This window comes from Ciconia boyciana, chromosome 7, assembly GCF_034638445.1.
Source record: "Ciconia boyciana chromosome 7, ASM3463844v1, whole genome shotgun sequence".
NCBI classification, from domain to species: domain Eukaryota; kingdom Metazoa; phylum Chordata; class Aves; order Ciconiiformes; family Ciconiidae; genus Ciconia; species Ciconia boyciana.
Genome location: NC_132940.1, coordinates 62,100,743 through 62,126,763, shown reverse-complemented (window position 1 = coordinate 62,126,763; position 26,021 = coordinate 62,100,743). Strand labels below are relative to the sequence as shown.

Sequence of the window (26,021 nt, the reverse complement as noted above, 5' to 3'; positions counted from 1 at the left end):
CGTAACCCTATGGCATCCTGGCCGGGATTTCCCCAAGGGTTTGGCCGTGGCTTGCAGGAGGCAGAGCCTGCTTGCTCAGGGCAAACCCAGCTGCTGGGCAAGTCTGATGTTACCAACACCACACTCACATCACGTTCAACCCCAATGCTAAAGGGGGGCGGGGGGGGGAACAACAAGATGTTTTTCATTCCAGAATGGAGGCATCTGCAGAGATAACCTGCGTAAGTGGATTAGCCACAATTCTTAGCTTCATTTAAATGCTTCTTTACATTGCTTCCACTTTGGTGAAAATGAATGTAGCACCAACGAAGCTATTCGCACTCTACAGCGGAGTAAAATTGAAGAATCGAGCCCAGACCCTCTTCTCCAGCCAAGAAGAAAAAAAAAAAAAGCCACCACTCTCTGGTTAGAGAAACACAGCAGGCTTTTCAGGGCTGGAATACACTATCTTACCCAGTCTCTAAAATTTTTGGACTCAGAGCACAACAGAGAACCACCCAACTATTCTGGGAAAGATGTTCTCCAGGCAGAAGAGGGAAAATAAACAGATATAAATAACCACCAGCTGCAGAAGAGCTTGGCTGCATCCATACCTGCATGCTGCATAAAGGCAGTGAGAGTTAGATGAGGTACAGCTAAGATGAAAACACTGCTGTGGAGCTAAGCAGGACAAGACATGGTTCCCCACCAGCCCAATGTGCTGGGGTTATTCCCTCCCCCCCCCTCAAAAAAAAAAAAAACAACCCACACACATATTACCATGCAAAGATAGGCTTCACATTAGCCTTTTCACCTATTTGAGCTTACAAATCAGACAAAATGTGTAGAACTGCCCCAGCAGCAAGCATCAGCAGGAGCCCCTTGCCATGGGGTTAAAGCCCCATGGAAGGGAAACCAGCTTGGCTTCCCTGCCGGGGGTGGGCCAGGCTCCAGCCCACATCGCTCAGTGTCTCTGCCATGGGACAAGGGGCTTCTCCTGCTGCCCATCTGCTCAGGATGAAGCTCAAGAAAACCAAAATCAATAAGGACGGGGAGAGGGCAGAAGCCAAATCACAGTGTATTTGCCAAGACAAATCAGGTATTGTGTTTTGGACACTTCTGTGCTCAGCTGCGGAGGTATCGTGTTGAAGTAATTGTCAGGAACAAAGATATTTGTTAATTCCTGTTCTCTCCCACAGCTTGCCAGGCAAGCCGTGTTTATAAGGCCAGGTTCTTTCCACAAATCCTCATGCATAAATCCCACTGAGATCAGCTGGGGTCCTGTACAAGCCTCCCAGACCATAACGTGGACTGGAGACCACACCTCCCTTTCATCCCACATCCAGGTCCCTACGTTCAGTAGTTTACCTATTACACCCCAACAAACCCTCTTGATTTAATGTCCCTGAGCTTACAGGGCCCTTCCCTTTAAGTTCCTCCTGGCTCAGAGATGCAGACAGGAGAACAGCCACCCTGGGCTAAAACACACATACACGCACATGACTTAACACCCTGATCCTCCAGGATAAGCTATGAGCCTGTAAATCACCACACTTCCAAAAAACAATAGCTACCTCTTGTTTAAATAAAACTGCACCTGCTATATTAACATACCACCAAACAATTCCTTGTTTTTTGCTAGGCATCCAGGCTGAAGCCACGCTGCTTCCTGACCCATATACTGGAAGACTTATTCTTAGAAGGGTATAGGGGTTTCATGGCGTGCAGCAGCATTTCGCTGTGATCACCTTCCTTCCTTCTTTTGTACTGGGGCGGTACACGGTTTTGTTTAGCTTTCAACAGGTTTATTTCCATCACAGCCCTCCAAGACGTGTTGCAGACCTTATTTAGCAAATGTTCCTTCTTTTTGTTTCCTATCTTGGGCTATCGCAAGCTCTGAACTGCGATTTGGGCCATTTACAGTCATTTTTCAGGAGATTCTTCTCCCATTGAAAGAGTTTGGGCAAAGCAGGCACCAGCTGAAAATTTCTTTGCCAAATGTTCAATCATCGCTAAATCATTTTGCTCTCCCCGCGGCACGTTAATTATGATGCCCGTTTCAAGTTTATTTATCCCTGCTTGACACTTGTTTATTGATTGAGCTGGGACCCTTTTCTAATGGAGTTATTTTGCTCAAATAAGGTGCTCAGCAGCAACTGAAAGATGGACTGCTTGAAGAGGTTGGGTCATGGATGTAGGGAGCAGTAAGAGTTTTCTAGGAGAAGTACGCAGTGGATACAAGAGCCAACTTCTCCACTTCACTGAGAAACTTGGTGTCTCCAGCGAGGAGCATGGATAGGGCATTGCTAAGCCAAAAAAATGTTTTATTCCTGAATCCGAGCCCAAAGCAAACCCAAATCTAGCCTGGCCAGCACGTTTCCGCTTAGATGTGCGTCTTCTGTCCTGCAGGCTACCGCACTCAAAACAAGCACCCTGCCTCCGCTCGCTGCTTCCACCCGCGGCCGGGAGCACTTCCTTGCGACCGGCTTTCCAGGAACGCGGTGCCCACTCCTCCTCGCATCCTCTTCCTGGACGCCTGCCCCACGCCACGCTTCCTGCTCGTCCCACACGGCTCTCGGCCGGATCCAGCAGCTCCGGGTTCACACAGGCGTTTCCACTTTCGGCTGCCTGAAGCCGATGAATTTTGTGGGGAGCTGCACTCCACGGCCCCGCTCAATAGTAACACCAAGGCTTCAGCCGTTTAAAACTACAGCTGGATTTGTAAAACACCATCTGGGTGCAGACTGTCCTGCCCAATTATTTTACCAATTGTAAGAATACTTGTCCTGCTCCTGCAGGCACTACTAGTAGGTTGTTACTCTTCCTTTTAAACTAATTACAGCATTGCAACAGGTGACTTTTAGTGCAGCAGCTCAGAATTAAAGATAATTTTATCAAACTGCATTTCAAGGCACTATTTGGAGTTTCTGGTGAATCCTGGAAGCCAGGTTGCAAAGATCATCTTCAATTAATTGACTGAGCTTGACCATCAGAGCAAGTGAGAATTCCTCTTACACAAACCAGCAAACACACGAGCCCACACCAGCATCCTACCGCCCACCTCTTTCGTAAGAGCAACAGTCTCTGCATGCCTCGTCTACAAAGTCTCCATCCAGTCCACTCTCATTATTGTTCCTTCCCAATTAATATATTAAATTACTTTTTAAAAGCTTCCACATCAAGGCATGACATTTCTCAAAGTCTCATATAGAAGAAGAAATTACCCTGAAAGCCAGGTTAACCTCCTGATCCCCCGATCAGCAAGATGTGCAACCATATACCAGGAGAAACAGAGTCCAGCTCTTCTGAAGCCCAGCCTCAGCCAGTGCCTGCCCTGCCACATCCCCCACTTGTGATGCACCCCCATCGACATCTATGCTCAGTGCCTTGGCCAAAACCTCCAGCAGCATCAGGTGCTTTGGCCGCCTCCATCCCAGAGAGCCCAAACTGGGGTACAAAGCACCTACTGTGCCTCATACCGGGTCCAGCACCAAGACCAGTGGGAACCACCGGTGCCTGCAGAGCTGCACCTTTGCAAGTCACATCAGTGCTGCAAGTCTCAGCGGTGACCATAGCCACCGGCGTGGGTGCTGTCACCATGCCACGAGAGAGGGCCTGCGTGGGACAGCCAGGTGCTGGGAAGCCTTTGCAGCCCAGTAGCAGCTCGGGGTCAGGAGGAACCAGTACGTCTTACAATGAAGGGAGGCTGAGCCAAGCTCTGGACCAACCCCTCCCCGATGCAAGGGCATTTGAAACGTGGATCAAGAACAAAGCTCCCTGTTAATAACAGCTTGTTTCTTGCAGTGAAAAATGTGCAATATTGGGTTCACAAGCTGAATTCCAAACTGCTTGGCCATTTTCCCTTCAACTTCCCAAATTTATTGAAGTGTGAGAGTTTGGCTCTCTTTATAGTGTTCGAGTGACTGGCACATCATTTAGTCCTGGAGACTCACATCCCCCATGACTGCTGTGTCTAAGGACAGAGTCAGCTCTTGCATTTGCATGCACTGGCCAAGTTCAGCATCCACTTGTACATCCGCAGGACAGCTAATTTCCGCAGAGCCCTCGCTTACCAGCCTCCCTTTAATTTGCTGCACTGGGGGCTTCCTTCCTATCTTCTTCCTTCCAAAAGCCAGTCAGCTCCATCACCGACCCTCCCAAGCACAGCGACCGATCCCACAGGCACGTCTCAAATATGGATGTGGGGAAACCACCGCTCTCAGCATCTCCCAAACTCACAAGGGTCAGAGGCACAGGGGGAGGCCATTCCCATCACCACTGGAGATACCGCCATCCTCGTGGCAGATGATTGTCTGCTGCCTGTAGATACATGCAACATCTCCCCAGTGGAGGCACCGGCTTGTGTCCCCGAAGGATAAAGAGAAAAGCAAAGAGGGGGTGTTTGGCCATGGAGTGAAGCCCAGGTGAAGCAGCGCTCTGCTCCCCACACAGATCTTTGGCCCCCACACCCTTCTCCGGCTCTAGCCACTAGAGAGCACTTCTTCCCTTCCCTTTTATCAGTCAGGCTCACAGATTGAATGTTATCAATTGACAGCTTTAAAGCTGAGGAATTGTATAAATTAAATACAGTCTGCAGCAAATATACTGAGGAGCTAGAATTTATATACACACTAGATATGGGAGCTCTTAGTTATTACCCACTTAAGGCTATGGCACTGATGAATGGTAAGGCCACCCTATCCCTGAAGGCACTTTTCATTACCCACAGTATAGGAATATTGAGAGAGTGTGTGTATGTATCCAGCATGACTGCTCATTTCCATAGTTCTCCATCAGGTTTGCATTCAGTTTATAAAATAAAAAATTACTCCAGGGACATATTTCACTCATTCCAGAACCCTTTCTCTCTCCCTTTCACCCCCAGCCTATATCCCGGCTGCCTCTCTCCTCCTCCCAGCCCTGATACTGTAACAATGCCTTTAAATCTGATGGCGCTTATTAAATGAAACAACTTAATTACTATCAATATATAATGTTGTGCACTTCAGCCTCAACCAAGACGTCTGATCCCATTCTGCTCCTGACCTTTAATGGCCATCAAATCAAAGTAATTTTGGTCAGCTCAGTACAGCTCTGACACATGCCCAGGTCAGGAAGATGAAGGGACACTAATCTACCATGTTACCCTGCCCATTGTTTAATACCTTTTTCAATAGAATCTAATAACTGGAGAAACGCCAGTTTTCCGTCTAGTTTGGGTTAAAACCTCTTGCGTTGAAAATAAATAATTATGGAACATTCTGAATAGCCCAGGGTTTACATAATTGGTGCCTCTTAGACAGAGCAATACACTTGCCTTTGAAGTTTGCAAGGAGAGGAATTTAGGAATTCAAATCAGCGGCAGCGCTCCTGAGTGCACTCCGCTCTGCACCTTGGAGGGGCCAGCACCAAAGGAGGCTTAATTAAGGGAAGTGAAAACCACTTTCGATTCACCAAGGTAACACAACAAGTGTATTGCTTCCTCTGAATTGAGGCGAAAATAGCAGGAATGCTTCCACTCAACGGCAGCTATTCTGCAGGCTGGGACTCAAGTCCTTCGGGGGGAGAAAAAAAAAAACTATCATAAAATAACCAGTAACACAGCACCCCACGCATAAAGGCAACAGCAGTGTTTAGGTTCAAGCATTACTATCTATACATATTGTTTCCCTAGTGCTAAACAAAACAAGTTTTCCCATGCCAGAGCAAGGGACGCTGCCAGGAGAGCTAGACACCCTGTCTGGATCGGACAAATAGCTTGACCTATTGACGGGGCAGCTGGATGCAGCAATATTTTATAGCAGGCTCACTTTGCTAATGCACTTGCATCGGGCCACTCTCAAAGCAGCCCCACACTCCGGAAAAAGCTAACTGCAGCACAAAAACGTCACGTCAAGGCGGATACCGGCGAATGTCTGGAAAACCAGCCCCGGCTGCGTGAAACGCAAGGGCAGGAAACTAAGGAAACGCTCAGGGATTGCCAGGTTTCAAATCAGACCTGCCTTTGCATTTGTGAAAGAGGGAGGCTACAAATCATATCTGCCCGGCTTTTGAAAACGCCAGTCACGGAAGCTGAGCAGAAAACACAGAAGGATGTTTTTGTTAATTACCCATTTCTCCAATACCCATTCTTTACCTTAAGTCATTAGTCATGTAACATAGCAGGCAGGTAACAAAAACCAGCGACTGAGATTTATAGGGCATCTCTCAACCCAAGGGTCCCGCAGCAGCTTACAGGGTTGGGATTACATCATGCCAGAGCTCTTCAAAGGCTGAAGGGCCAAAACTGCCCGTGGTGCAGCCTCCATCACACCACCGGTGCGGCTCCGGGTCACGAGGAGCTTTGCAGATCCACCGGGACAGGCTCCATCCCTCCCAGCTCCCATCTGAGGCGAGCAGAAGTGGGATGCGACAGGCACGGTACGGCTCAGCCTCTCCACGCTGCCCATGCAAGGGAAACGGGGAGGAATGCCATCGGCTCCGGGGGAGTTATTCGGGTGTAACTTAGAGCAGGATTTGTAATCAATCCTCACCCAGACACTTACTTGAGAAGGAATTCAGGGTTTGGCTGTACGTACACCAGAATCACTTCACAACCACTGAATACATTTATGGTGTAATTGAATCCTTTAGTGATTTTTCTTAAAGGGAAACCTTATCCATTTAGGGTCGATTCTGCATCATTAAAGTTAATGGGAGTTTTGCCACTTACTTCGGTGACAGTAGGGCCGAGGAGGGATCGGGGCAGGGCAGATCGCTCTACGCAATGCATCAGCAACATCTCTGGCCGTCAACCTCTCAGTCACGAAAGGAATATTTTCCCTTTAATTTTGGAGAAAAGTTTACTCTTAAACGGAAAAAATACTGAGCCTTGATCAGAGGTCTGTGACCAAGCTCTGCTCTCATCCAGGCTGAAGTAAATCCAGAGGGAAGCTGCTGAAATCAATGGGGAGCCAGCCTCAGCCTCTGCAGCAGGCAGGGCTGGACACGGAGGGCTTTTAGCACTGCCGTTACGTGCTTCCCCCACACTGGCTTTGCAAGAAAATAGTATCTACTCTCCAGACGCACAAAGCTGAAGTGCAAAATATTCTTTTGATTCAAAAGCAAGCACACAAAAGCATTTTTCCTCATAAACTGCCATGCAAACCTTTTCCCTTTTCCCAGCCAGCCGTTCTCTGTATCTGATCCCACATCTGGTTGCCCTAAGTGGAAAACACTGGTGAGTTTAAATGGCATGAGTCAACTCCCATAACCAAGAAGGGCACAGCCTAGACCACCAAATCACAGCTTATGAGTCTTTCCTAGAGCATTCTGAGATAAAAGATCTGGGGTTTTATTCAAACAGAGCCAAACCCTGCTGATACCTAATTTTGCTTCTATTACCTCATTAATAACCTACAGACGTTTGCAGCTTACACTTCTTTATGTCTGCGTTGTGGTCGTCATACACAGGCACGAGGGTTATTTCTTGTTGTGTTTGTTTTGGGTTTAATTCCCAATTCTAGTCTATTGCCACCTTTGCGGGGCTGGGCTCAATTAACCCTTTTGTGTTCTCTTTGCAACGAGCTGCAGAGGTCGACAAGCGATGCCCAATCTTTTAACCAGTATTAATGTATTCATGCGAAAATATTCATTGACAGCTTTATGTAGCATGGCAATCACTAAAAGTGGGATTTAAAGCACAAAAGTGGCATTTAGTAGTGAAGTGTGAAGGCACATGTCACTTAATTGTAAACATGTTTATCGTGTATTTGCAGCTAAAAACAAACTTATATCTGTAACAGATATTTTTCATATTGGTCAGACTGGCAAAACTGAAAATAAGTTAAAGTAATGTAACCACGTCAGGTAAACTCTTTAAAAAATGTTTTAAATGAGGGATAAAACTGTTTACAAGTTTTTAACTGTAAAATATTTCTTTTCTTCTTGTATCTTGCCAATATCAATAAAGAAACAACATGTATAAATATATATAAACAGACACTTGGCATAAGAACACATTTCATGAAATATGAGTAATAGAGCAGGAAAATTCAAAGTATATTTCTTTTTTACTGTATTGAATGGACAGGTTACCGTAAAGAATACATTATGTGCAGATGGATGAAAATACAAAGTGCATGCAGGATACATAGGATATGAACAGGGTGTTCATTTCCAGGTAGAAATGCAAACATTTTGGTTCATTTCAGATCTCACTTACACTGCACTATTTGGTGTCATTTCATTGACTCCCATGTATTTGGACTTCAGTCCAGCAAAGCACTTAAACACATGCTTAGCTTTAAGCGCACAATAGTCCCCTTGAAGTCAAATTAAGCACATATTTACGTGCTTTGCTGGATCGGGGCCATACTACAGATTTACACAGATGTAAGTGAGCTCAGATGAGCTCAAGCCACAATGTTTGTGTCCAGATTCAAATCCAATTGGCAAATGCTTTCAAAAGCCGAAGGTATTTGGATTAGGGGTTTTGGTCCAAGCCAATCTGTAACTTTAGTACCTGAACCCGCATTTCTTGTGCGCCCAAGTCTCCCATCGGCATTAGTGGAAGCTTTGGAGGCACAAGAAGTACAAGCGCAAGACCTCTGGGACTAAAGAGCAAATTTACTTAAACCCAAATTATAACGTTTTTTAACCTTTAGATTAAACCAAACTCCCACCAGAGTTCAGCCCTCGCTCCATTACATTTCTCACCCAGCATTTGGATTTTTTGTTTATCGTATTACTATTGCTTTTGGCTAGCATTCACTTTATTATATAACATTAACCTAGGAAAAACTAATGGGCACCATCAAATAGCTGTTAACATAAAACACTTATAAACAAGTGCCATTAGTGAACCAGCAGAGAGCACAGGAACTCATTTACGTTACATCTGTTAGCCTTGGATAAACACAGATTTACAATTTTAAATGGCAAATGATGCCTCAGCTTGGTCAGAAATTAATTTCCACGTTTTTCACAGACTTCACCAGTCCAGCAAATGGACTCCACATGTTGAACCCCCAGTTACGGATAAGCCAGCTAAGAGGTGCTAGAGCCCACAGTGACACGCACTGTCACCCATGTGCACGCACCAGCCTCTAACATCGCCTGCTTGTTCACCTGGGGCACCAGACGTGCAAGTCCCCTTCCACACGTGCATGGCGGGGTGGGGGGAAGAAAAAAAAAAGTCATCTTCAAATCATCAGGAGCAGAAGTTATCACCTACCACTCTGCGGCTCTAGTGTGCTCTACATGGATCAACAGGTTCCTGCTTCTGGTATTGCTCAGACCAGAGGTGGCTGCTGGCTCTGCAAAGCCTGTGGTTCCCATAAATGTGGGAAACGCTAGCACCAACAAGGGAAATCCCCCCAGCCCAGCACTGAGGGCAGCACAAGAAGCTGGAGAGCCCTTTCAGCAATTCCTGTCCTCTCCTGAGGATGCTCCTCAACAGCCTCCACCATGCACCTCACCCCTACCGTGGTCAGCAAAGCCTCCATGGGACAGCACAGCCTGTCTCAGCTGGTTTTATCAGACAGTCTTATAGGATTAGCACATCTTTTCTTGCTTATTAACCAAAACCAGAGCAAGATGGTGCTATTTGATCACCTCCGCTGCTGCAAATACAACAGGCAAAGCTCTCCCCGTGCACAGCACGCTGTGAGCTTTCCAGAGACAGACGGTCTCTGAGCATCCTCCAAGCCATCTCCCTTCTCACACACTACCAACCAGGGCAGCATGAAACTAAAGAAACACACTGGCTTCTGCTGCTGACTGATGGTGATCTAAACCTGCAGCCAGAAATTAATGCTTTTTTTTTTCTTAATATGTATTTCTCTACATTGAGGGAAGTACACAGAATATGGCAGAACCATGGGGCTGGAAGAGGAAACAATGGAGGCGCTGGCACTCAAGACTGCGGCAGAAAGTAAAACAAGACGTGGCACCTAACACCTATTCCCATAACATTTTAGCAGCAGATGGGAAGACTGTGCTGGGAACAGAGTGGTTTGTCATTCCCCCAGACTAATCTCCAACATCATCTGAAAAGCATACAGGGGAGGAAAAAAGTCTTCCTCCTATTGCTTTGGGATTTTGTAACCAACACTGAAAAAAATCAATGCCAGTAGACACAACACTAAATAAGGGAAAACTTTGCAGAAAAAAGAAAATTAGGTATTTCTCAAGAAAACATCAGATCATTTCTTGTAGCCTCTGCCCAAATTCCAGGAGGAAGAGCATTTTGTTGATACCAGTGCTGAGATAACACCTTGAGACTGCTGTGACAGCATGCAATTACACTGAGGAGATAGAAACACTCCCAGCTTCAACTGCAGGCAGCACTGGGGGAAACTGAGGCACCAAAGACACAGCTTCACCCTGTGCCAAAGCCCAAAAGGCAAACCACCCCCTGGCCCCAGCCCCCCACCAGCTGAGCGGCACCTGAGATGATGGCTCCACAAACACACAACCCTGCCTGGAGCAGGACATAAAACACCAGCAACGCTTTTCACGGTGTCCTACAGGATGAATGGCAAAGAACTTAGCAGGGAGAAGCACGTCTTCTGCCCAACCCAGAGCCAGCCTTCACAGTCATTAATTATCTTGCAAACAAGCCCAAAACAGAGGGCCCAATTTCACCGTGATGTGGCACAGCTGAGCAGGTCCCTGCCCAGCTGCGTGGAGGTGAAGCTCAGGAGAGGCAGGATGCACCCTCGCAATCTCTCCTTTTTCTTTGTACTGAGTGATCTTCACTCCTGTATCTCCCACCAACCCTACGTCCCGTCATATCTCGGGCCATCTGGCATGTAAGGTGCATGAACGTACCGGGCGAGCTTCTGAAAACCTGAGAAATCCTGATGCAAACACAGGAAGAAATCATCTGGGCAGCCTGGATCCTTGAAAGGCTGCAGAGCACAACATCAGATGGTGCACAGTCCCAGCTCGTTAGTGCATAATTATAAAAGCAGATGTCCTGCTCTTCCACACTGTGCTTTTTTTTTTCTTCCCTTAAAAAAAACCCCACAACTTAGTTAACAGCCTTTCCTCACTTGAATGCTCGGGAAGCTGGCAAGGATATAACTCAAGTCTAATCTTTTGCTGCTCTTCAGCTGGTGTTGCACATCTCAACAGAGCTTTTTAAAGACTTTATATAATTTTTTAAAAACCACCAAGATCAGTGTAGCTGTAATACTGGAAAGATATCCTAAAAACTGATAATGGCACCGAGGGCTAGGAAACACAAGAGTGACTGATGGGTAGCCTTGATAATTCTGTATATCAGGAAGTGGAAGGAGAGATAGATAGATAAAGTAATGTTGTTATATAGCCATGAAAACAAGCCTATAAAGATATTCCCAGAAATTAAAGCCCAGGCTGTCTCACTGTGATCCTATGCTCTGAAACAAATGACAGTCATGGAAGAAGGCAATCCCCAGGAACATCCAGAAATCCAAAAGGGAGAGAAAAATCCTTATTTTAAAGAACTGTAAATATTTTCCGCTTCTAAGCATTAGAGGCTAGAGGAGACCTTGACAGAGTGGAGATTGCCCTGTATCTGCTTTCTCCCCACCCTGGACGGATCCCAGGGCGAACAGCCAGCAGAGCCACATCAAGTCTGTCCCCTACCAAAGCAGGTTCTGCTCTCCCACCAGTTTTACACCAGTTTAGCTCCATGTGCTTTGGGGCTGTTTCTTTAGCGTGCTAAGGGGAAAAAAACCCTCTGAGCCAGCGCTATCTGTGTGGTTCCTGCGGCTGACAGGAGGTAATGGCTGGGCAGGCCACATCTGATCGGCCGGGGAAAGGTCTGTCTGCTTCTGCTCCTCTGACGGTCGGGGGAGAGGTATCTTGGAGAAGAAAGGGATAAGAAACTCCAAGAGCGAAAGAGTTTGGCTGAAAACCCCACCAGTAAAACATACTTTCTCTTGCTAGCCTCCTGCAGAATGTGTCTTCAAGCTATTGGCAGATTTGAACGCACAGAAAATATCTTTTGCTAAAATCTTTTCTGTATCGAGATGATCCAGATAATTTCTGAAATTAAGTACTTTCTTCCAACTTAACGTGTATTCACCATGTACTTCTATTAACTCAGTCCAGTGACAAAATACAGCAGCAGAGGTTAATATTTGGATGTAACTGTTTTTCTAGCCATTCATATCACTTTTATTTCCTTTCCTTTTTGTTCTTTCCTTAACCTCTTTTTTACTGCTGTTAAATTCCTTGCTTTCATTTTTGCAGAAGTTCAGCCTTCCAGCCCGCTCTCTGATGCTGTTAGACATCAGCTCAGGCTCAGACTTATTACTCCTGATATGTCACTCCGCAGGCAGGGAGCCTAAAGCAACACTGCTCCCTCCAGCCCTCGCAAGCTTCAGCTGGATCTTCACCGACCCGCAGAGCACAGCCATTTCTGCCGAGCAGGAACCCGGAGGAAATACGTGGACCTGAAGAGTGAGCCCAGCACCTTAGTTCACACTGAGCCTCTGAAACAGGAGACTAAGCAGGAGGTCAGGATGCATGGAGGTGATTTAGCCATGTTAGCTTGCTGAGCTCATGCGCATATATATATATATATATATATATATATATATATAAACTGGTATAGCACTGAGGAGAGGAAACCATGGAGAACAGCATATTCAGGGCCTATTTAGTATTTGAAAAACACCGATCATCTCTTAAATCAGACGTCCTGAATTACTTTAATATTCCTGCGCAGAAAGGTGCCAGCAGAGCTGATTTGTTTGCCTCCTTTTGCTCAGGGGTCTGACAGCAATCCATCAGGCATGTCCCATCTCCCGGTCCTCTCCCCCCAACCATCCCTGTCTACTGTCTGGTCACTTCCAGCTTATTTCCAGTGCTACCTTTGCTGCTGACAGCGAGAGACAGCCCTTTCCTTCCCCTGAAATACAGAAGGCTGGCACGAGTTTGATGGTTACTGGCTGTCGTATGCACAAGGTGCATAAAAAAAGTGGGTAAAAAGGCATCAAATATTTTCTCATTCTCTCTGCTCTGTGGCACCAGGAGGGGCAACCTTTTGAAAAGAAATACAGCCATCAGAACGAATACTCCTTTTTTCTCTAGTTTATTCTCCTTTTTTTCCCCTTTCCCACAGTGGTCTCTGCATTCCCTTTTCTCATTCAAGCTACATAAATAGTACTGAGCACTGACAAGGTCTAAATTCTGTTTAAAACCCCAGAAAGGGCTTTTAAGGTTATATCTGAGTCTTCAGACCAGTTATAACTGGAAGAAGAAATGTCTGTGATTTAGGCTCTAATAAACAAACCGCCAAGGTCAAGGTGGCATCTTCTCCCATACCCATAATCACTTCCCTCAACATTTTGAGTTGTTGCATGTATCAGCAGTACTCTCTCTAATGCCTGGCCACATTTAATTTTCCTTCTATAAATGAGTTCCCAAAGAGAAGTGGGTGTGAATTATTACATTGTAAAATAGATTTTTAAAAGATGAACCATGCCGAGTGTAAAATAACTATTCATGTGAGGAGCGAACATAGCAGAGGTTTAGCTTGTAAATCCCATCAAAGGAATTCTGGACCTAGATTTACACACACATATTTTGGCCAAAAGGCTAATTGACAAGTGATTTTAATAGCCTCTGTTTTGGAAGATGAGCCTTGAGACTGTGCTGATCACCTCGTCTGTAAAAATCAGGGCTCTTAAACGTATTTCAAATTAGAAATGCTTCACCCTCCAAAAATAAGTGTATGTTGCTCATCCCTGGACCTGGGTCAAACTATTCAGTTGGCTTTAAAAGGAGTGTTCCTTCCAAGGGCTACCCAGCCATGCTGGGCTCAGGGCACAGCTTTTCACAGCAGAGCTGAGTGCCGCTGCCATGTCCTGCCCAGCGGTCTGATCCAAAAATCAAACATTTTGGGAACCAGGAGTGCGTGGCTCTGCTTTCCGTGGCAGGTCCACGTGCTGTGCACAAAGCCCTAGCGCCTTGGCTTCTGACAGTTCTCCCTGTTGACAAAATGTTATATCTAAAACCATTGCACTGGTAACAACATTGCAATCAGAAGTTAGGAAATTGCTAAATAAAGCCCATTTTACTGCCTAACTTCAAGTAAAGCCATAAAATTATCAGTCCTCTCTTTCCTCAATATATTTTCTTTGCAGTTTGTGATGCTCCATGGGGTATTTCTCTATGTGAACTCCATGACGGTTTGGCTCCAAATTATCCGAACATAAAACTGAGCTTATGAAGCCTCACTCAGGTTGCGTGGACCCTTTTTATTGGCACAAACTTAAAAAGAACCTTAATAAACCTTATAGGCTTGGGGGACTTTTTGGTTGCTGGCACTTGCCAGCCACACTGCTCGCGTCTCTCTTGCAGCACCCGGGTGGAAAGCGGGCTGGAACCACAACCCGGGGATTTTATAGGGCTGGATTATCTGCCGGTATTGCCCTCTTCCTTCCCGGCGAATCTCAGAGCTATTTTCTTTGAAAGCAAGTGGCTGATGCTGCAAGGATACTCATAGCCTAATGCGGCTCGATCACCCAAGGTTATGGACACAGCCAAAAATAATAGGGTCTAAAATGAAGCTGGGGGGGACATTTGCTGGCAGAGGGAGAGGTCTGATGGGATTAAAGCTGAAGCACATCCACCCATGTGCAAGTGGAAAGCCTAGCACTCCGCAGCCACGACTCCGTGGATTTTCCTCAAAGCATCCATTTCTCCTTGGGATTTTATTACTGCCTCCAACGATGCTGTAATTGCATAGGTAGGGCAGCAGGCCCGAAGTTTAATCTGCATTTCTTAAGGCCTAAACTCTGCGTAGGCTGCCCGTGTTTGCACAGAGCTCAGCACAACAGGCATGCAGTCCTGGCTGGGTTCTGCGGTCGCTGCTTTAATTCAAGTCATAATAAATAATAATGTCAGGTTGGAAATAAATCTTCTGGGTTCGGTCCATGGCTGATCCTTCAGCGTGGTGCGTGGTGAAAGCACCAGTTGGGAAGCTTTGCTGCATCCCATCCTGGGTCTAACTCCTTCTGGCTCAGTCTCATCTCGGTTTTCACTCGGGGCATTGGTTCAGTACAGGTAATGTCACCTTTTCTCTCATTCTGAACCTGGTCACTGATATTAAACACACTGCACGGTTTTATTCCCTCAGATCTCTCTGAGCTGCATCATCTGGAGTGACCTAGTGCATCATTTCTTCATGTCTCAGTTACCTTGGCTTTACCTAGTATCTTCCATCACACCATGTACCACAAACTCCTGGACAGTATTTATTCAGGCAGAGCATAAATGCTTAATAGCACTTATGCAGGCAGCCAGTGACTACTGAGATATTGCTTACTATATGAACTGAAAGAATCAGGACAAATATATAATACTGTTTACCTTTTACAATTAACAAGTCCTCATTATTGCTGTGAATTATCATTATCATGATACAATAACAACAAAACAGCAAAAGTATAAAGCAGTGCTGTTAACTCAGATACAGCTGATATCCCTTTGCTTTTCGATGTTGTATATTCTTAGACCCATACTCCATGCCAGTCCCTGCAGCCAAAAATACATCAAGAGCCTAAAAAAAGTAAAATAGAAACATCACTTCAAAATTATTTCAAACAACATGCTTCCTTCTCTCCCTTTATACAGAGCCACAAAGAGAATGGGAAAGATTAAGACGCACAAAAAGCATTGCTTAATTCCTCACCAAGGTGCAAGTAAATAAAACGTGCCACAGTTAAGTTCAAATCACAGAGAGTTTTCAAGAGGGAAAGGTTAATCATTTCTGTCAAACGTTGGGAATGTTAAATGGTTTTTAAATCAAAAATATAAGCACCACCAGTGACTCAAGCTATGTTTTAGACATGTTTGGGGTGATTTTTTTCCAGCGGTCAGTGCTCGTCTCTCACATACCTTCTGTTTGTCTGCGATGAAGTCGGGAGGCATTAAACGGAGCACTTACTAGAGGCGCCAGGTACTTTCAGCAGCAAAGCTATTTGTTTAGAAGGTACAAATTCAGGCTATTTGGAGACCCGCAGTCCTTGGGACGCAGAGCCCTGCAGCACAAGCCAGGGGTGCTGGACCCCTCCCGCACCCCCCAAGCGCCCGCTGCAGCCCCCAGCGGTCCTTGACCCACGGGAGAGATGGAGAGCACGGGGAAAAGATGGGGCACGGCAGGAAAGAAGTATGCGAAGTCACCGCAGTCCCCCCATCAGCGGCGTTCATATTTCATCGTAATGGCTAAAATGACTCTTAAATGAGGCCAGATTATAGGGACAACCTAATTCACTTACACTGATGTAAATCCAGGTATCTGTTACAACATCGCATGTTGGGGCTCACCGCAGAGCAAAAGCTGCTGATAAACCCCCCTTGAGGATGAAGGGAAGCGGATTCCTCCTGGCCAGACCCGATCCAAAGCCCGTTGAAGTCGGTACGAGCTCCTTCAGCTCCAGTGGGTTTGGGATAAGGCCCACGGCAAGCACTGAGCCAGCTCTGCTGCCAAAATGCAAAATCCTTTTCCATTGGCTTTGCCAGTTTGGTGTTAATACATGTGTGAAGGAGCTTGGTGGGGGGAGGTTTTTGAAGGGTAGTTGGTTTTTTTTTAAAACTGAGGAATGATTTCGCCCTTGCCAGCATGTGGACTTTGTGCAAAAGAACAGGAAAGGGGGCAGGAGATGTTTTTCTGAAGCCATCAGCTCCTGTCTCAGCAACCCAGCGGAGGGTGGATGTGTCCATCACAGGGACCCCTAGGTCCCTAGGGCGAGGTTAGTCCCCACTCGCCGCTGCAGAAGGGCAAATCTGGAGTCACGGGTGGATGTGAGTACAGAGCCCCGCTCACCAAAGCCGGGTGAAATAAGAGGAGGCTTGACAAAACCTGGGATGGGGAAGGCAAAACATCCCTTGGACACAGGTGAGCCCCCCATCCCAGTATAACAGGACCTGCTGGGAGCTGGTATCATTTTAATCCCATTTTCCCTAGTAAACAATGTTGCCCTGAACCATCTTCCAGTTTTCTCTACCATTCAAACTGCCAAGGTTTTTTGTTGCACATGTCCCATACAAGATGTTGTCGCCCCTTTGGCTTTCCAGGGGAAGGGCTCTGCCTTCCTGTGGCTTTCGGAGCATGTAGCCCGGCCAGTCCCAGAATTAGACTGGGGCCTTTGCAGGCTGCCGCAGCATAAACAGTTTCAGTAGGGCACATGTTATACAGTAAGATCATCCGAAACCAAACATTTTCCCACTGCACACAATAAACATCCATAATAAATTGCATTATACAAAATATATTTATGGCTAATTTTTTAATGTAAACCACCTGGGAAATTTTTGTTAGATTGGTTGATATGAAGGTCTCAGTATTCTGGTAATCTAATGATATCTAATGGACAAAATAGTATGATGTTACAACAGTCTCAAAGCTTTCATTTTCTGTAGCCCTCTCAGAGATCAAACTGGCAGAACTCATATTTTTTGAAATTTTATACATAATTGGTGATGCAATTGCCAAAAATAACCTATTCATAGAAGTCTTGCTCTTCTGGTTTCTAACTTACTGTAATCACGAAACAGAGCAGCGCACTGCTTTGCAACGGAATATGGGTTTGGGTCAGGGAGCAAGGGCTACAGTTGTGTGGCAGTTTCCATTCTGCGGATTATTTTACAGGCAATTTAAATTTAGTTTAGAGTTTAAACAGGGCTAAAAAGTAGCGCACCCATTCAGACATATGAGCAATTCTTCAGAAAAGGATTAAAGCTGTAACTTGGGTGTATCTCTTTTCTGAACCAAAATTTTGCTCCAATATAAGATTTTCTAAACAAAAGCTATTGGTGCCAAAGGGGACAGAGTGTTTCTATTGCATAAATTAAGCCCAGACCTGCAATCCTTCCACCATAAAACTCTCATGCTCATCACAGATCAGCCAAGACTTCCAAAAAGACTCGAGATCATCGCAGATCTTGTTGAGCCAGCCTCTCTCTAGTCAATACAAATCCCAGCTCGAACCATGCTGTGTATCTGCAACGAGCGCTGGCGGCTTGGTAGTTGCTGGACTCGTTTTAAAGTGCAGCCCATACCTTTAGCTACTTCCTTGCCTCCTGTTGGTCCTGGGACTTAGAGGCCATGTGGTACATTTCAGCCTTAACTTTGAATTTCCTTTATTTTGTAGATCAAACTTTGACATTCCCTTAAGGTAGTGGGATTTTATGTCATTGCATATATCCTAGTTTAAAAGATAATGCTTCACTGAAACAGACCACAATATTAAACCCTGAAATAAAACGAATTGTATTTCACTTCCCAACTCCTATTGCTGGATTAGCTCACATTTCTTTCTCTTTGTTACATATTTAGCACCAAATACAATATTCATTGCAGGCTAGCTTCCCTCCTCCCACACGGCTCTGTGTCTGCCTTTTCTTCCAGCAGCACTGGAGAAGGCAATGCCTTGCTATAGCCTGGAAATGCAAACAAAAGGGAAGGAACATAAAGTCAATGAATGGTCAGGCAAGGTTGCTTTATACCCTGAGCATTCTAATTTTTTTGATTTAAAGTGGCAATGCAAAGAGACAGAGTCCTGGGGATAACAACATCCACTTCTCCTTAGCTTCTCCATCCCCTTCCCCACCTTGCTGTTTCTTAGCTATCTGCCAGCCAACACCTCCCTCCAGCAGCCCCTGCAGCAAAGAGAGCCCGGAGGTGCTTTCTGGTGCTTAGTGGTCCATATCATGATCTATACTGGTCTTGTCTGGTTCCTGGTCTGGGCATTAAGAACTGTAGCGGTAACGAACTGCACATTAACATGGCAGGAACCCACTGGAAAGCCATTGCAGAGCAGTAATCAAACCTCTGTGACCCCAGAGCCCCTTCTCGGTATCTTAACCTCAGCGTGTACACCCTGTTCCTCCTTCCCGTGTTTGCAAAACCCATCTTTGCCTTTGCCCTTAAACTCAGGGACAGGGCACCCCTGAACCCAGCACGGCTCTGGGGACACCTGCGATACAGGTAAGCAGTGGTAAGGATGGAAAAGACCTTGAGCCAGACATTGGTTCTGCGTTGTCTGAGTTGAACCCAGTTTTTTTAATGGCCATTTAGTTTTTAAGTGCATTCCTGTGATCCCAGCCTTGAGCTTATGTCTCCATATGAAACGGCACTGCTTTAACTAGGTGCATAGATTATAAAACCGGGAAGAGTGGTCTGGTCTGCCCCCCTGTATAACACAGGCTACAGGAATTCCCTAAATTAATTCCTGTTTGGATTAGCTCATATCTTTTTAGAAAAACAGCCAACCTTAATTAAGACAAAGGAATTCCAGTGCTGTTGAAATCCACCCAGCTCTCAGTAAATTGTTTTACTGGTTAAATACCTTCACTACTTAAAATGTAAACAGCATTTCTAATCTGCATTTGTCCAGTTCTAGCTCTGTCTACTGGATAATGTGACACTTGCATCTGCCAGTTTGAAAACCATGTGGGATTAAACCCCTTTCTGCTCTTCGTAGGCCACTCTTTGCCTAACTAAACTGAAATGATGTAAAACTGATTGTATTAAATTACGGCAAAAGAGCACTGAGTTGCTCCAAAAATGACAGCAAACCTAGTTAAATTTTAAATAAACAAATATCATGAATTCTTGGTTGGAAACCTAAGTGTCTGAACAAGCCCTTCCAAAGTTAAAGTACCTCTGTTTAGAAAGCAGTTTATTGCAAAGCAAGGCAATTTCTGTGGACCAGGCTTCATTAGCTAAGATTTCTAAAACTCCATCTGCTTCCCCGCTGCCCTTTCCTCACCCACCCCGGGCTGGAGCAACCACCTATGCTTTCCTTTATCCTCCCACACCACATACCTGTCCTGGCAGAATATTCATTCCACTTTCTTCTTCAGCAACTTAGGTGGCTTTATCAGGGAGCTGTGCTCCCCAGGACAGCCAGAAATGCCTTCTCTGTCCGGACACCTTTACTTACATGTGAAGTCAATAAATATTTTACAATTCATACTCCCGCCGCAGAAGTACACAATTAGCGCATTTGGGAAGCATCCCAGGGAACAACACACAGGCTCCTGTATATCAACTCTGTCTGTGTCCCCTATACGCATCCACAGCATTTCAGAGCCTGCGTGGATGTACAGACATAGGTGCACAAGCTGCAAGCACCCCAGGAGCCTACGCATACCACAATCCCTCTGTAAACCAGTACATACATTAATTGCAATTGCAGATATCCAATGTATGTACCTGCTTTTCTCTCTGTATGCACACACATATATATAGGTATTTTATACTTATATATATATACACACACATATATATCTCTCCATGGCGTAAACAGAAAGGTATGTTATGAACGCACACATATGCACACGTATACAGTAAGCACAGACACATACACGCTTATGTGCACTTAAATAACTAGGTGAATAGGTGAATACGAACACTAATAGCCATTTATGGCAACAACAATGAAAGCTGTCCCTGGAGCCCGCCTATGGTACAGCAGCCAAAATGATTGAGTATGTACAGGGCACCGCTGCAGCAATGGCACTCACATGGGCCTCCTTTTAGAAATGATTAATATTTAACCGACTTGGTGAACCTGGCTTTGGTTTTAGTTATGATTAGATAGCACCATGCACAGAGCCGTTCCACTAAGGACATCGTGGGGTGTCCGAGCAGCTTCCACTCGTGCTTCACAAGAAGACAGACAGAAAGTGAGAAGGGGAGAGAGGGAGAGATACGAGGCAGTAAAAAAAAACCCCTGTGCTCAGCTCCGTTTGTGTTTGTTTGGAAAGAAAAGAGGGAAAAGCAGCCTGAGAGGCCGGTGTAATAAGACGCTGTAGCTTTCATGAAAGAGGTGAAATAATTTTAAACACAGACACACAATGAGTTTATTTATTTAGAAAGTTGTTAAATAGAGTCTGGGAATTCAAATATTCAATGTTGACATTGTACAGAGCTGGCGGGGAGCCAGCCCCGGCTCTCCGGAGGGACCCAATGGCCACGGCGCCCAGGCCCTCGCCCCTCCCAGCCCACTAACTAGGTAAAAGCCATTAGTTATACCCACAAGCAATATCTGAATCCGAGTCAAATACTGTTGCCTCAGCCAGCCAACTTCAAAGGCGTGTAAGTGTGTTTGGCTTTTTAGTGCTGGAACTGCAGCAATATGTCACACTTTTGAAAGAGTTTTGTAAACAGTTCCTTCCCCTTTGTAGAAACATTTCATAAGTTTCTTGTACCCCATGTAAACAGCGTTAATTAACAAGGATTACATTTTTCATTTACAAGCAGGGCTGCATTAATAACGCGCTCGCCTTTCGGATCGTCCTTTTCCTTTGTGTCCTTTCTCTGGCCCACACCGCGGCCGGCCCGGTGCGGCCGGGAGCAGCCGGGAGGCACCGCGGAGCTCAGCCCCGGGCTCAGCCCCGGGCAGCATCGCCTACTGCAGCACCACAGAGATGGTCCCAAATTCAGTGGCGACTGTTGGCCCCCAGTAAGAGGCGGTGGGGGAGAGAGAGAGGAAAGAGGGGAAAGAGGGGAAAGAAAAGAATGGGAAGGGAAGGGAAGGGAAGGGAAGGGAAGGGAAGGGAAGGGAAGGGAGGGAAGGAAGGAAGGAAGGAAGGAAGGAAGGAAGGAAGGAAGGAAGGAAGGAAGGAAGGAAGGAAGGAAGGAAGGAAGGAAGGAGAGAAAAGAAGAGAAGATAAAAGAAGAGGAGAAGAGAAGAAAGAAAAGAAAAGAAAAAAAGAAAAAAGAAAAGAAAAGAAAAGAAAAGAAAAGAAAAGAAAAGAAAAGAAAAGAAAAGAAAAGAAAAGAAAAGAAAAGAAAAGAAAAGAAAAGAAAAGAAAAGAAAAGAAAAGAAAAGAAAAGAAAAGAAAAGAAAAGAAAAGAGAAAAGAAGGAAGAAGGACAGAAAGGAAAGGAAAGAAAGAAAAGAGAGAAAAGAGAAAAGAAAGAAGAAAGGGGGAAAGGGAGGAAGGGGGAGAGAGAGAGGGAGGGAGAGAGGGAGAGAGAAAGAAAGAAAGAGATAAAGAAAGAGAGAGGGAAAAAAAGAGAGGGGAAAAAGAAGACACGGCAGAAAGAGGGAGCGAAAAGCCACACGCACGCCCTCCACCCTGAGAAGGGTTAATGAAGTGCCTGGTGAAAATGTGCCCGGCATATAATGGGATTGTCTCGCCCGCCCCGCAGCCTCCCGTGCCTGCCCCGCCGGCAGGAGCCATCTGGGGACAGCGTCGCGCCGGGGCTGCCGCCGGGCCGAGCCGAGCCGAGCCGGGCCGAGCCGAGCCGAGCCGAGCCCAGCCGAGCCGAGCCGAGCCGAGCCCAGCCGAGCCCGGGGCCGGCGCTCGGCGGCCCGGTGCCGGGGCGGTGGCGGGTGGCCGGGCGGTGCCGAGCCGCCGGGCCGGGCGGGGAGCGGAGCGGAGCGGAGCGGAGCGTGTGCGCGGTGCCGCCGGCCGCCCGCCCTGCCTGCCCGGCGGGGCCGGGGTACCGAGCAGCGGGCGCGGCGGTAGGGGCGCGGCGGGGCAGAGGTGACGGTAAAGCGACGGCAACGAGCAGGCTCGCTGAAAGGGCCGGGAGCCCGGAGAGGGCAGACGTTTCCCTGCTCGAAAACACATTCCCGGACAGAGTCTTAAACAGGCAAATAAACTTGCCAGCTCTGTTTTTCAATCAAGCCTTTTAAGTACTAGACTGAGGCAAATCACAGGCGCAGGAAAACCCGCTGAAACTTAGGAAAGTGTTATTTTACTATCTCAGATGGTTAGAGGGATCTGGATCTACCTTGGCTGCACTAAATTGCCTGTAAAAAAGTGGTGATAAAGTGTAAAAGTAACAAGTGCCTCCTTCTTCACGTGTGTTCCCCTAATCTGATCCCCTTCTGTCTCTTTATGAGGCTACTGGGTGGCTGGGGGCTACCCCGGGCCGGCTGCGGGGCTGCGGCGGCCCGGCCCGGGGCGGGGGTTATTCGGGGATACGGTTTCACCAGGCGGGCACAAACCCACCCGAGTGGAAAAGCAGCTGCCCCGGGGGCCGGGGGCCCGTCCCGGCGCTGCGCGGAGCGGAGCGGGGATGCCCGCGCAGGTGCAGCGCGGCCGCGGAGGGCCGGGCCCGCACCCCCGGCCCGCAGCGCCGGGCCCCGCTGCCCGCACCCCGCTCCTCCGCTGCCCGCCTCCCGAAAGCGTGGCAGGGAGAAAGGCTTCAGCGTGTCTTTTCCCTTCTTTTTGCAGCTGGACGTTTGCAAAAATCACTAGCTGTTCCCCGCGTGGCTCCTTCTGCTTCTTCTGCGGTTTTTTTCTTTCTGCCTTTTTTTTTTTTGGGGGGGGGGGCGAAGCCTCAAAATTATTTTTTAGCAATTGTACACTGAGGTCAAGGAACTGCGCGCTTCGGGTATTCTCCCTTAATTGTGAGGAAAAAGCTTTCCTGGGTGTTAGCGACAGTCACGCAACCGGGGCGATTTTTATTTCACGCGCAAAGCAGTAAAAGTGAAATAATAAAAGAAGTGCGCTTGATCCCGACCTATACCGTTTTCCACGTAAGAGGGTGAAGGCTACAAAATGTTTTCTATTCCCAACCCAGCCAGAAAGAACCGAAAAGCTGAAAACTTTTCCTCTCGAGCGACTAAATTGCAGGGGTCGCCTCCAGCCCTCCTTCCACTTGCCATGAAACTGAGACGCTCTTCGGGCGGGGGAAAGAAACAGCTTTTCGAAACACACCCCCACCCTCAAAAAAAAAAAAAAATATCCCCAGCTTTTAAAATATGATTTCCTTTATGAGCGGATTGTAACCGAAGGATTATTTAATGCAACGCATCTGTCTGGGGGGAAAAGTGCTGCTGCTGCTGCTGCTGCTGCAGCGAAAGCCAAGAGGCGCAGCCCAGAGCAGAAACTTTGCAGACGGTCGGATCTCGCCCGCGGAGCAGGAGCAGGAGCAGGAGCAGGAGCAGGAGCAAACAGAAACAGGAGCAGAAACAGGAGCAGAAACAGGAGCGGGAGCAGGAGCGGGAGCAGGAGCGGGAGCAGGAGCGGGAGCAGCCCTGCATCGCTGCGCAGCGAGAAAAGCAAGGGAAAGGCAAAGAAACCTGACGGCTTTGGTCGGGGATGTGAGATTTTTTTTGTTGTGGTGGTTGTTGTTCCAGAATTAGCTCCAAAGTAGGGATGGCAACCTGGAGATTTAACAATATATTTGTTTTCAAATTGTGGGCGCTGGATTATCCGCTTTAAAATCACCTAATCAAATGCAGGTTGCTGCTGTTATTGTTAAGGTTCACAGAAAAGCTGATGATGATCCGGAGAGATCTTTCGCTTCCCCTTTTCCTCCTCTATTTTTTTTTTCCCCTTCACAAATAAAGAGTAAATAAGCATCTGCTTTTTACGTCACGCAACTTATGCAACATTTCATCCGACTTTTTTTTTTTTTTTTCGCCTGCCCTTTTTTTTTTTTTTTCACTCGGGAATGTGAGTTGCCATCGCCATGGATATCAAATGAAACTTGCCCAGATGTGTCAGAGAAAATAAAGACATCAGCTGCTTTTAAAATAGGACGCGAAAGCTGGCGAAGTTTTGTTGTTGATTCCCTCTTTAAAAAAAAAAAAAAGAAAAAGAAAAAGCCCCGACGCTGCAGCAGTTAAAAGCAAAGATCCCTATCATAAAGGAGAAACAGATGGGGGGAGCCTAGGACAAGTCATGAAATAAGCCGGGCTTTGCGTGTGGACGGCCGAGCCCTCGCGGAGCGGAGCGGAGCCCTTCGGGCGGCCAAACTGTATAAAAAGTGCTGGAAAAGCGCCTGAAATTACAGCGTTTACATCAACTTTTAGCGGGTGCCTCCAGCAGGCTGGGAACCGCTCCGCGCTGCCCGGCAGCCCCGCTGCAACACCCCCCCCCCACACACACACACACACACAGAGCCACGCGGGGCATCCCGGACACGCGGGGCGGCTCCCGCGGCCCCACCCGCGCCGCGCTGCGCTCCGCCGCCGCTCCCCCGCGCGGCCCCACGCACGCCCCGCTCCCACGCGCGGTTTGGGGGGGCGAGGGGGTGTTTTTTGGCACAAGCCGGCGGCCGAGTGGGGTAGGGCCGGGGAAGGGGGGGGGGGGGTCCCCGGTAGCTCCGCACCGGCTACCTGCGCCCCGGGCTCGCCGCCTCCCCCGCGGAGCTGCCGCCGCCCCCCCGTGCAGACGCTCACCCCCCGCGGCCCCCCGCCCTGCCGGCAGCCGACAGCGCCCACTATAGGGCCCGGAGCCTCGCGCACCCCCTCGCCGACCCCCCACCCCCCAGCCCCCGGCAGCAGCAGCAGCAACTTCCAGCGCTCGCCGCTGAACTTTTCCTCAACTCCTTCCCCCGCTCCCGCCGGCCGCCCCCAGCCCCCAGCCCGGCTCCGGCCGCCGCACCCCCCCACCCCGCTCCCCGCCGGGCCGAGCCGAGCCGAGCCGAGCCGGGCCGAGCTGGACCGGGGCGGGGGGGGGGGGGATGCTGCAGGTTGCCTGCGAGCTCCGCGCCGCATCAGACATGTCTATGCAACATGGCAGAGAGGGAGGGTGAAAAGGCAAGAGAAAGGGGTATTGCACCTACTTGCGGCCAGCTTCCTCGCCCTGCCTTTGGATCGCATGCTGCCAGTCCCGCGGCCGATGCTGGCGTGGGGCGGGGGGGGGGCTTTTTTATTTTTTTCCTCCCGGAGCTTTTCCTCCTTTTTCGCTCCCCCTCTCCCTCGCTCCTCTCCCTCTCCCGCACACTCACTCTCCCTTTCTCTCAATCCCGGCTCGCTATCTCTCCAGCATTGTCAGTTTGGACACCTTCGCACATGCGCACGGGCGGCTCCCCCCCGCTCTTCAACATTTCAGCGCCGCCAAAAAAAAGTTTGCAGCGATCCATCACCGCCGGTGGGGACCCTGACAGCCGGCACCGGGGCCGGGACGGGCCGGGACGAGGCGGGCAGCCGCCGCCGGGCTCCGCGACCGCGGCCCCGGGGCAGCCGCTCCGCTGCCCGCGCACCCGGGAGGGGTTTCGGCGGGGGAACCCAGCGCTCCCACCGGGGCAGGGGCTGGCGGGTGGCAGAAATGACACCTTTTTTCTGCCTTTTTTCTTTTTTTTTTTTTAAT

At 47.9% G+C, this 26,021-nt stretch overlaps 1 protein-coding gene across 6 annotated transcripts in view; it reads right to left on the bottom strand.

The window, feature by feature from the left end:
- The window catches only part of MECOM (MDS1 and EVI1 complex locus), a 348,581-nt gene extending 322,942 nt beyond the window's left edge, over positions 1 to 25,639 (bottom strand). For 2 of the 6 annotated variants that reach the window (XM_072867603.1, XM_072867604.1), the window contains exon 1: positions 25,495 to 25,639. In XM_072867603.1, the coding sequence (XP_072723704.1) occupies positions 25,495 to 25,531 (37 nt within the window). In that variant the 5' untranslated portion in view covers positions 25,532 to 25,639. The remainder of the gene's footprint in view (positions 1 to 25,494) is intronic. The other 4 variants (XM_072867605.1, XM_072867606.1, XM_072867610.1 and 1 more) reach the window with 3 other exon arrangements.
- Between the last annotated feature and the right edge of the window lie 382 nt (positions 25,640 to 26,021).